General features: G+C 39.0%; 1 protein-coding gene and 1 pseudogene across 12 annotated transcripts in view; one reads left to right on the plus strand and one right to left on the minus strand.

Annotated features, from left to right (window-relative positions):
* Zmym6 (zinc finger MYM-type containing 6) overlaps positions 1 to 12638 on the minus strand; it is a 40099-nt gene that overhangs the window by 8128 nt on the left and 19333 nt on the right. For 9 of the 12 annotated variants that reach the window (XR_004768162.1, XM_027399316.2, XM_027399321.2 and 6 more), the window contains 5 exons: positions 11857 to 12007; positions 10737 to 10909; positions 9519 to 9663; positions 6439 to 6606; positions 5156 to 5193 (listed from right to left, as the gene is read on the minus strand). Coding sequence is in view for 10 of the 12 variants with exons in the window: in XM_027399316.2 (XP_027255117.1) it covers positions 5156 to 5193; positions 6439 to 6606; positions 9519 to 9663; positions 10737 to 10909; positions 11857 to 12007 (675 nt within the window). In the remaining 2 variants the exon portion in view is untranslated. Of the gene's footprint in view, positions 1 to 5155; positions 5194 to 6438; positions 6609 to 9518; positions 9664 to 10736; positions 10910 to 11856; positions 12008 to 12638 lie in introns of those variants that run through there. The other 3 variants (XR_003482023.2, XM_027399318.1, XM_027399327.2) reach the window with 3 other exon arrangements.
* Positions 6590 to 6686, plus strand: LOC113833908 (annotated as a pseudogene).

The following is a 12638-nucleotide window of genomic DNA, read 5'->3' on the forward strand; positions in this document are numbered from 1 at the left end:
ACTAGATAGCCCAAGCCAACGTAAAACCATTGTGATCCTCCTGCCTCTGCCTTTGAGTGACAAGATAACAGGAATATACCATCTAGCATTATTTCATTCCAGTAACAAGGAAGTTGAATATTATTAAGAACTACTTTCATGTCCAGGTCTGTAAACTGATGGATATTCTTGCCTGTTTCTACTGGTTGTTGGGTCTTTTTTATTTATTCTCTTTACACACTTTTAAAAACTAGTTTTGGGGGTTGGGGATATTAAACAATTGCCTAGCACACAGAGGTTCCGGTTCAATCCAAAACACACATCCACTCAGAAAATACCAAAACTACTGCAACCTTTACATTTACCCATTTCCCTCCTCTCACTTTCCTTCTGAGGCAGTTTCACTGTGTAGTACCAGATGGCACAGAATTCACTAGACCAGGCTGGCCTTGAACTCAGCTATCTGCCTGCCTCTGCATCCCAGGTGCTGGGATTGGAAGTGTGGTGAGGCAGCAGGCCCAGCCCACTTACCTTTTGAGTTTGGAATATAGCTGAATTTCCCAATGGATATTTTAATTTTTGAGTTTTGTGTCATATTTGTGAGTTTCCCCTGCATATTTCTTAGTTATTTTGCTTCTTATAGTTAAACCCCCATTTGAACTTCATTTTGGCTAAAATAGGTTGGCAGAAATGCAAAATATTTTTCTTTTTATATGCCTTAGTTGTCCCATTATTATTTATTGAATAATCCTCACAAAAAATACTGGTGTTTGTGTGTGTGTGTGTGTGTGTGTGTGTGCACTTTCAGAAACAATTAATTCAGAAACTTGAAATGGAATGCCATTCTGAGTAGCATTATGATGCCCTGAACCACTCTGCCCTTATGTGGTACTGGGTTTTTTAGTGCTTCTTTACTTTTTAATGGTGGAGGGAGGCACAATAGGAATCAAACCTATCAGCCTGGCATATGTTAGGTAATGCTCTACACTGAACCACATCCTGAGTACCCTTAGGTTGCTTTCTTTCCTTCTCTTTCCCTCCTTCCCTGACTCCCTCCCTCTTTCCTGCTTCACTTCCTTTCTTGAGGGTATTGATGTGTAGCCCAGGCTGGCCTGGAACTTAGGGCGGCCCTTCCAGCTCTGCCTCCCAAATGCTCTTATAACCCAGAGCCACATATCCACTTGTCTACATGGTATTGACTCTCGGATGACTAATAGTTCCCTCGGGTGTGTTTCCCTTTTATCCCCACAGCCTCCCCTCTGTTATCCCCTGCCTCGTAGGGTCCCCGTTCTGTTCTGCTGAGTGGCTGCAGTGCCTTCCCACCTGTCTTCTCAAGCCAGTTCTGCTCTTGCAGGATTTTCCTCCACATTGCTGCCAGGTGTTTATTTATTTTTATTTTTTTTAATGAGACAAAGCTGTCCTACAACTTGCTAAGCATCTGAAGATGGTGTCAAATTTCTCATCCTCTTACTGCTGAGTGCTGGGTTTATTAGTATCAGGGATCAGATTCAGAACTTTCATGCATGCTAGGAAAATACTCCACTAGCTGAGCTATACCTAGCTCCCTCACCCACTCACTCACAATGAACTTTTAAAAACACAAATCAATATGGAGGCTGGTGCAGGAGAATGATAATTCAACAAGAGGCCAAATTAAGACATCATATTAAATGAAAACAAAACAAACCAACCAACCAACAACAAATTTTAACCTTCCTGATTCCATCATGTGATTCCTCTGCTTCTGAACCTTAAATGAAATCTGGAAAAATAACAAAGAAGGTAAAAAAAAAAAAGGAGCTTGTTTCCAAAGTTAACCCTTCCCTACATTGTTTTTGGTCATGGTATTTTAGCACAGCAACAGAAAAGTAACTCATAGAAGCAAACAGACAAATCTAATTCTGGATGGTGGGAATACAGCAAATCAGGGCTTGAAAAAGTGCACCTTTATTTATTTTGTACATAAAGTTTTATTTGAAATGCACTTGCCCACATATTTTCTGCTGTTACTCTGGCAGTAGAGCAACAGAGATGACAGACCCTCCAGTTGCAACAGAGACCATCCTATGCAAAGTCTAAAATACTTACTATCTAGAATTGTATAAGTGGTTGCTGACTTCAGAATTGCTTCCTTATATTTTCTTGTATTTAACATTCCACAAAACTCAAATTATTTAAATAACTTGAGGAAAGTTCATATTAACATTTTCAGAGAAACAAAAAAACTCTAAAACTGTCATACCATACAAGCATTATACTTTTATACACTGAAACTGAATCAATCAGAGCTATTTGGTAACAGGTTTTTAAAACATTTTAAAATTTATTTTTATGTGTATGTGTGTTTTACCTGCATGTATGATTATACACCATATGTATACCTAGTACCCATGGAGGTCACAGAGGCCAGAAGATGACATCAGATCCCCTGGAACTGGAGTTATAGATTGTTTTGAGCTGCTATGTGAGTGCTGGGAATTAAACCCGGGTCTTCTGGAAGAGCAGCCACTGTTCTTCAAACCCTTTTTTTTTTATAATGAGTCAGGGTTTCTCCATAGCTTTGGAGGCTGTCCTGGAATTTGCTCTTTAGACAGGGATGGACTCGAACTCACAGAGATCTGCCTGCCTCTGCCTCCCAAATGCTGGGATTAAAGGTGTGCGCCACCACTGCCCGGTTAGCCACTGCTCTTAACTGCTGAGCCATCCCTCCAGCCCCCAGTGACACAGTTTAAATGACAGGTAAATTACAGAAATACTCCACATGGGGAAAACATATATAGGGCAACTATTAAATGAGATGTATATTCCTAAAAACCTTAATAATTCAAAACTAGTGTAATTCAAGACTAATTGTCCCACATACATAAAGTAGAAGGATGACTTCTCAGAGCACACAAATTTATAACCAGTACTGTAGATTGTTAGAAATTATATAGAACATTTTTATAAATATATGTTAATAATACTTATTAATTATACATAGTAACATCTTACTTGTACAAGTACATTTAATGATACAATTATTAATGGTACAAGTAATTAATCATGTAATTTAAAATGATTTAGTGTATAACATAATATATCAATGTGTACAAGTTAATTTAATGACTTTCATTAATGACTATACTGTCTGAAAATAATTAGTGTCATCCTCCAACATGATAAATACTAGGAGAGTTAGGAGGACTAAACTGGACAAGCTACCTTTCCACAATAGTGACTCCAGGCAAGACTTCTGCTAAAGACTGACAGAACTGTGTTTTGACTCCCTAAGGATCTTTAATAGACAGATATATTTCCCATCTTTTGCTTTTTCACTATGGAACAGCAACCCATATTTGAATTACTACCTTCAAAAAGAATAACTGCAGGCTGGAGAGATGGCTCAGAGGTTAAGAGCACTCCCTGCTCTTCCAAAGGCCCTGAGTTCAATTCCCAACATCTACATGGTGGCTCACAACCTTCTGTAATGAGATCTGGTTCCCTCTTTCGGCCTGAAAGCATACATGCAGGCAGAACACTAATACAGTAATAAATATATTATATATTATATAATATATATATATATATTATAATAATTGCTGCTGGGCATGGTGGTGCATACCTTTAATTCCAGAGGCAGGTGGATCTCTGGAGTTTGAGGCTAGCCTGGTCTACAGAGCGAGTTCCAGAACAGTCAGGACAGAAAAACCCTGTCTCAAAAAGTAAAAACAAATAAAAAGTAATTGCTGATTACTTTTTATAATGTGGTCAAATGTGAGAGCAGGTACAGCTTGCCTACTCATTTATATATTAAAACCTCAGCAGGCTTTAAACCCAGAAAGGTCACTAAGACTTACGATAAAACCTCCACCTCACTGTCACCTCCCATCTTCTAAAATGTATTTTATTTATTATTATTTTGTTTGTGTATATGATGAGGGGACATGAGTGCCACCATGCACATGTGAGGGCCAGAAGACAATTTGTGGAGCTGGTTCTCTCCTTACACCTTTGTGCAGGTTCTGAGGATCAAACTTACATGGTCAAGCTTGGATGGGAAGCACCTTTACCTGCTGAGCCATTTTGAAGTTCTACCTATTTTCATTTCATCAAAAACAATTCATGCTGGAATTGCCACAGTTTTTTCCACTTACTCTGTTATACTTGCCTGGCTATAATTTTTCTGAGCTAGGCAAGTAGTTTGCCTAATTTACTATGCTACTTTGGGGTTTTGAGTATTACCTCTCACACTGTACAGGATCCATTTTCCTAGTTTAACAGCACCTAGATACCACAGCAGTGGTTTGCTCATCTTGTAGATTTTCATCATCTCTAACTTCTTCTGTTCCAAAGACACTGAATGTGGGACACACTTTCAGCCCTAGCAACACCATTTCATAACACTTGAGTGATATCACTACATAAGAAAAGACTTTTAAGTGAGGTGGTGATGGCACATACCTTTAATCTCAACACTCAGATGGCAGAGCCCAGCCTGGTCTACAGAGTAAGTTCCAGGATAGTCAGGGCTCCACAGAGTAACCCTGTCTCCAAACCTACTCCCACCCAAAAAACTTTTAATTATATCAAGAGCAAATGGTCACCAAAATCATTAAGTCAAGAGCTAACACAGTACATGTTAGATCAAACATATGATACTGATGAAGGATGATGGGAATTTCATTCTCCCGCTGAAGTGATGATTCACACTGGACTACAACAGCACAGCCTGTGATCCTTATAGCCTGCTAAGTCTGAAATTATTTTTAAATTGGGGGAAATTTTCACATGTTTCAAATCTGACACATACAGTGAGAGATGAAGTAAATATGCATTTTGTATTATTTTCAGCCTCACACAGTTCAAAATTACAATGACACCACTGAACTTTCCAAAGAAGAAAAATGAGCAGCTAGGAGTTAGCAAGCACTTAAACAAATAAAGAAACCTTACAAACAGTAGGATAAATCAAGAGTATATCCTTATTAATGATCTAGGGTCCAACAATACGACTCAAACATAAAATATGTTACCACTCAACCTTGTGAAAAGAATAAGCTACAAACAGAAAAGTACTTGCATAATGTATGTGTATATGTATATGCATATGTATGTCTATTTATTAGATTATAAACAAAATGAAAACCCAAGTAAGTAGGCGATTATCAGCTTACATATGAACAATAAAACTCACATTTCCAATGATCTTTGCTGCCTCTTTAGGACCGGCACCTGTTAGAAATCAAAACACACATTATCATTCTCACAATATACATAAGTAAACACTGAAACTGGCATTCACTTTTTCTTACAAAGGTGGGTTAGAGTTTGGAAAACATGGTCCAAAGAAACACCTGTGGTGCCTAGTAAAAGTAAGGATTCCCTACTTCCGGCTCCCTGCTACTTTATTAGAAAGCCTGGGCTGGCCAGATGGCTCAGTAGGTGAAGTGCTTGGTGTACAAGCATAAGGCCATACATAGTTCAGACGCCCAGAACCCATGTTTAACAACAGAAACACCAGGCATGTCTCTGCATCTGTGAACCCAGCTGATCAGGAGGATCCCACAGCTCACTGACTTTTTCAGTTTAGCCAAGCAGTGAACTACACGTGCAGTGAAACCCTGTCTTAAAAACTAAGATAGATTGGGTAGGTTAAGATGCTTGCCACTCAAACCTGAAAATCTGAGCTTGAGCCTCAGAGCCCAAGTAGAAGGAGAGAACTGACTCCCAAAAGCTGTCCTCTGACCTCCACAAACAAGGCCTGGTATACATATCACACACACACACACACACACACACACACACACACACACACACACACACAAAATTAAGTTTTTAAAAACTAGATGGATTTGGTTACCATCTTGTATTTTTTTTAAATAAAGTTTCCACATATGAGAGAAAAAAAAAAAAAAACTAGATGGAGAATGATGAAGACACCTAACATCAACCTCTGGCTTCCATGCCACCCACCTATACAGAAATAAGTACATATACATAATACACACACACACACACACACACACACACACACACACACACAGTGGGAGGCAGGTATATTAAAATTTTCAAATTCTTTTGTTAATTTATTTTAATTTATGTGTATGAGTGTTTGGCCTGAAGGCAATGTATGTGCACACGTGCATGCCTCATGCCTACAGAACCCAAAGGGGCACATGAGATCCCCTGAAACTGGAGTTACAGTTAGAGCCTCCATGTAACTGCTGAGAGCTGTACCCAGGTCCTCTGCAAGAGCAGCAGGTGCTCTTAACTGCTGAGCCATCTCTCCAGCCCATTAGAATCCTTTAAAAAAGTAACTATATAGGCTCTTCCTTTCCAACTGATCCCTCTTCATTTACTAGCCACTCACCCCACATCGTACGGGGATATTTCCTCATATGACATAAAGAAAGGTATTGCCGCCAATAAGAACTCTTAGACTAGGCAATACTTGCCTCTTAGCCAAATGCCTCATACCTGTTAAATCACTGTTAACATTCTTCGTGGGCTGGAGAGCAGGTAGTTTTGCCAACGATATCACACTGGTTATAACTGGAGTTGTAGCAATCCTTGGAGAAGGGAGTGCCGTCAAAGCAGTTTGTGCCTTAGGAATAATTACTGATACTGACTTTGGGAGCAAAAGTACTAAAAAAGTGTAATGATACAAATTAGCATTGTCCCTGCACAAGGAAGACATACAAATTCATGAATTGTTCCGTAAAAATAAGGAATAAAATAAATTCTGATTAAAATAAACAATAAAAACATAGTACAAATATAGGAATTATAATAGGAATAAAATTATTTAACAAGTATATTTTCAGGAAGCAATACAAAGTTCTAACTCTATGTAATGTTAGCTTGGGTTATTGCCAGAAAGTCAGTGTTCACTGGAACTTAAAAAGAGCCTGATTCTGCAAAACTCTAGCTTCAAAGGACAATCTAAATCCCATATAAGATGTCCAAAAATCTAATAATTTTAATATCAAACAGGTAAAATGCCAGGTATTGTGATTAGCTGGGAGTTTCTGTTAGTGGGTATAAGACCCTACACCTAAGCTTGTTTCAAATGAAACTTTTACATGGCAACTTTTATAAGTTGATGAGGCAGCTATCCCTCCATGTAACACTGGCTTTTCTCTTGCATAAAAATAATAGGTTTTGCTGGGCAGTGGTGGCCTTAGTCCCAGCACTTGGGAGGCAGGGGAAGGCAGATCTCTGTGAGTTGGATTCCAGCCTGGTCTACAAGAGCTAGCTAGTTCCAGGACAGCCTCCAAGGCCACAGAGAAACCAAAAATAAAAATAATGTTTCATTTTCATACTGTTTATCATTATATTTTACTAATATTCATGCTAATTATAATCCTTCCTCCTTGTCCCGTTTCTCCCTGCAACAGTTCCCCTTCTACTTTACGCACATATGAAACAAAACAAACAATGCTTGTCTTTCTTTTTCCCTCCCATCCCTTCAACCCCTTCTCTCCTGACACAGTCTCCAATTGGTTTACCTCAACTATATTACAAAATGAAGATTCTACTACCAACCTACTAGTCCTAGGGAAGGGTTGGCTAACACAAAAGTGTAAAATAGAGATATATAAAGGAAACGCAAGGTAAGTAAGAGCCAGACTTTAAGAAGCAAAAGCAGGTGGATTCTGTCAATCAAGTGGACCTTGAGGATCTGATTAGAAGATATATCAAGTGTTTCCGACTCAGGAAGTATTCCTCACATCTATTCTTCTGAATTTTCTGAACATATTTGCTGTCCTACTTGTAAAGTTATTTTATTTTTCAGAAAAAAAACTTTGATACCCATGAAGAATTGCTCTACTTTATTTTTTTCTGAGATAATTAATGTGCTTCTCTTTCTCTCTCTTTTTTTTTTAGCTACAAGCAAGATCTGCATCAAATTCTACACCAGCCACAGCAACCATATTAACACACTTTGTTTGCCCTCTTTTTAATTTTTATTTCTAATTATAACTGAGTAGTATGGATCCCTTAGTGCAAGTTGCATATAAGTTTAATCAAAAGCAATAAAAATTTCCTACAAAATAAATATATATTAACTTATTAACTTGTTGGTTTATGACAGCAAAAAAGCATCAGAATTACTTTTCTCTCAAGGACTGTGTGATGGCCTTTTGTCAATTTGACACAGCTAGCGTCATCAGGAACCTCAATACAGAAAAATACCTACATCAGAATACTCTGTAGGCAAGTCTGTGGGGCATTTTCTTGATTAATGACTCATGTGGGCACTGTCACTCCTGAGCAGAGGTGGTCCTGGGTTGTATAAAAAAGCAAGCTGAGGGAGCAATGGAGAACGAGCCAGTAAGCAGTATTGCTCTGTAGTATGTTCAGTTCCTGCCTCGAGCTGCTGCCTTGACTTCCCTCAGTGACGGATGTCACCTGAGAGTCGGAAGATGAAATAAATCCATTCCTTTCCCAGTTGCTTTTGTTGTAATATTTACCACAGTAATAGAAAACAAACTAGAGGTCCGAGGAGAGATCTGGCACTAGGGAGATTTCCAGAGATCTACAAGGATGACACAAACTGACAATCTAGGCAATAGTGGAGAGGATAACCTAAATGCCCTTCCCCTATGATCAGACTGATGACTACTTTTTATGCCATTCTAGAGCCCTCATCCAGTGGCTGATGGAAGCAGAGGCAGACACCCACATACATACAATGAACTGAACTCTGGAACCTAGTTGCAGAGAGAGAGGAATGAAGATCAAAGGGGTCGGTACCAGGCTGGTGAAATCCACAGAAACAGCTGGCCTGAACAAGGGGGAGCACATCAACCCCAGACTGCTGTCTGGGAGGCCAGCACGGGACTGATCCAGACCCCTGAACATGGATGTCAATGAGGAGGCCCCTGCACTCTAGGAGGCCCCTTGTGGTGGATTAGTATTTTTCCCTGGTGTAAGAAGGGACTTTTTCCCACATTTCAGCCTGGACACATGGGGGGAGGGTCTAAGCCCGGCCCAGGATGATGTGGTGGACTTTGGTGAGTCCCCGCCGAGGGCCCTACCCAGCCTGGGGAGTGGAGGGTGGATGGGATGAGGGGCAGGTGGAAGGTTGGGGGGAGGGGACAGAGAGGGAGGAGGGATTGGCTTGTTCCTAATTCGAACTAATAAAAAAAAAATCACAAAAAAAAGAAAGAAAAAAGAAAACAAGCTAAACAGACTGTCATTAAGGAGCCCTAAAGAAAATCTTAAGCAAATCCAGGCTATATGAATGCAGTGAAACTTTGTTTTATTGTAGTATTTCGACTGTGTATTCTGACAGTATATCCTAGCACGGACTTAAAGAGCTCAGTAGCCAGGGGCTGGAGAGATGGCTCAGAGGTTAGGTGCACTGGCTGCTCTTCTAGAGGTCGTGAGTTCAATTCCCAGCAACCACATGGTCGTTCACAACCATCTATAATGAGACCTGGTGCCCTCTTCTGGCGTGCAGGCATACATGGAGGCAGAATGTTGTATACATAATAAGTAAATTAAAATCCTTAAAAAAAAAAAAAGAGCTCAGTAGTCAAGTTTAATTTTACCTTTTTTGTGAACTGGGTCATTCACACTATAGTGATGGCAAAACTTCAAGACACAAAACAGGTTACAGAAGTATTTGATATTGCCTCGCCATTTCAAAGATTCACTTAGCTTACCCTGACGTTTGCAACCATCACATTTGGCTGTCTGAGGAACAAAAGACAAGGAAGGATTAAAATTATAAAAAGGTAATATTAACCCTAAACTAGAGACACTATGAAAATGGATTGAGTTTGGTGAGATTACAAAATGGAAAGTTCCCACTTAAAATATTGTACTTAGAAACAGATTTTATTATTGGTGCCACATAAGACATCCTAAAAACTAACTTTTTTAAAGTTGTTCTTTTGGTTTCCAAAATTACTAATGAAGGAATATAAACATAGCTGTATTTTGTAAGAGTAAGAAGGAACATACAGAAAAGGGTATGAGCTTTGGAGTTATAAAGACAGATTCACTCAATAAATATTTAATTAAGCACCCTTTTCTTAAGCACTATGATTGGTCCTTCACCATATAGTGGTTAAAATCTATTATATTCCTCCACAAGAAAATGACACGTAGGAGTGAAGTAGTTAAGTAATTATTGATTTCACTAGAGAGTTGTGGGTACAATGTGTTGTCATCTCCTAGCTTCCTCCCGGACATGCTACTAACTTCTCTGGACTACACTCTTCCTATTTATAAACGGCAGTAATATACCTAACTCTCAGGACTGACCCTGGGAATAAACAAAACAACTATGAAGGAGCACCAGATTTGAATTATTGTTCATTTAATTATACCCCTCACTATATGCCTTTTAAAAATAGAACGTAGGTAAGGCTATCAGTTTATTACTTTACCTGTGAAGGGAGGACAAGGTCTGACTTTAAATTCCCCACAGTAACCTGAATTAGAGAGCCACTTAAGACAATATTATGTAAATTTCTAACCTAAAAGTTACAAACAAGGTCATCACACTTTATAAGAAAGAGAGAATTAAAAAAAGCACACGTATACTTACTCAACAACAAAATGCCAAACTAGAGATACAGCTCAGTGGTAGTAGAACATTTGTCTAGCAGGCATGACAAGCCCCAGTATCAGGATGGGGTGGGGAAAAGAACCTCCAGAAATCTTAAACTCTAAACACATTTTTTTTCACATAATGTGAACATATTTTAAATTGAAAACGATTAGCACCTAGTTCGGAAAGACAAAGAACATGTCCTATTTACCTGATAAAACAGAGCTGTAAATTTGGTCATGCATTCTTCACCACAGAAAACTTGGAGCCTGCCTTCCAGTCGACTTTCCACAAAATTTGCAGATGTCTGTAAACAGTAACTGCACATCTTACAGCAGTTTGCCCATCTTTCTGCAAAGTCTTGAGCAGAGAGGGACTTGCAAACTAACCGCCAGAAAGAATGAAAGGAAAAGACACACATTAGCTCCAAGGAGTGAAACGAGTATCTGTAGTGTTTCAGCTGACTTCTAGCCAGGTGTGACAGCACAGGCCTATAAGTCCAACATCTGGGAGATGAAGGCAGGAGGAGCAGAAATTCCAGAGCAGCCTCAATTACAGGTCAAGTTCAAGGCCACACTGAGCTACTTGACATCGTGACTTTAAAAAAAAAAAAAAAAAGAAGCTGAAGAGCTTGCTCAGCAGTTAAAGTCTCTTTCAAAACACGTGGGTTTGGTTACCTGACATACTTATTTGCCTCTATATAATAGGATAATCTCCATATTCACATAACAAAAATTAACATTTATTTAAATATTCTCTAAATATTAAATCATCCATATCCAGAAATCAGAGGTATAAGTTTCTTAAGCCAATAGTAACAATGGCTTAAATTCACACTTTACAAATAGGTAGAACAAAAATTTAAAAATCTGATGTCAAAAAAAAGAAAACTGATGTCTTAGCTAAACTTACAAGATTTTGCTACTAAGCCATTGATTAGCTTATAGTTTTTTTGTTTGCTGAGATTACTGCAATGCTTAAAAGGACAAATCTTAGAGTGCAATAAGTACAAGCTATATGAACTCAACTTTTTAAGAGTGTCCAAGTAACGCTTCATAAGAGAAAAGGGGTTTTCTGGTTTGGTTTGTTTTTTGATTTTTTTGGTTCTTGGTTTTTCAAGACAGGGTTTCTCTGTGTAACAGTCCTGGCTGTCCTGGAACTCCACTCTGTAGACCGAATTGGCCTCCAACTCAGAGATCCTCTGCCTCCCAAGTGCTGGGATTAAAGGAGCACATCACTACTGTCCAGCAGGAGAAAAGCTTTTGAAAGGGAAAAACCGTAACTATGAATTCTACTATATACTGTGTGAGAAATACTAAAACTTTTTTTACCTTCACTACAGAATGGCTTGTCCACCCCTGAGAACCGCACAATGTCCTTTATGATTTTATATATCTTACAGTAGTCACACAATGCCATAACTTTATTTTTCCTTTTGTATTCTTCAGAGCAAACCTTGCCACAAAACAGAAACATTCTACCCTGCAAAAACAAATAACAACAAATGTCATTAAGGGGCTGGAAACATGGCTCACTGGTTAAGTGTTTACCCATGTCAGGTTGCTCATGGGTACAACTGCCTATAATTCCAACTACAAGGAGTTCCAAGGCCTGTGGCCTGCCTCAACAGGCACTTGTGCTCACATGGATATATGCCCCAACACACACACACACACACACACACACACACACACACACACACACACTTGAAAATAAATCTTTTTTAAAAATCTAACTAAACCGCAACTTTCTCTTTTTTATTTTTATTAATTAATTAATTAATTTTGTTTTGTTGGTTTTGTCCTGGAACCAGTTCCGTAGACCAGGCTGGCCTCGAACTCACAGAGATCCACTTGCCTCTGCCTCCTGAGTGCTGGTATTAAAGGCGTGTGACATCACCGCCCAGCTTCTGCAACTTTCTAAGAAGTCTTTTTCCAGACCAGTGAGATCGCTCAGCAGGTAAAGGCACCTGCTGCCAAGCCCAACAACCTAAGTTCCATCCCAGGACCCACATGATAGAAAAAAGAACCAACTCTTGCAAACCGTATTTCACATGCCCATATCTGTGAATACACAAATACATATTTGTAAGTCAACACAAACTAAGGAACTA

This window comes from Cricetulus griseus, chromosome 2, assembly GCF_003668045.3.
Source record: "Cricetulus griseus strain 17A/GY chromosome 2, alternate assembly CriGri-PICRH-1.0, whole genome shotgun sequence".
NCBI classification, from domain to species: Eukaryota; Metazoa; Chordata; class Mammalia; order Rodentia; family Cricetidae; genus Cricetulus; species Cricetulus griseus.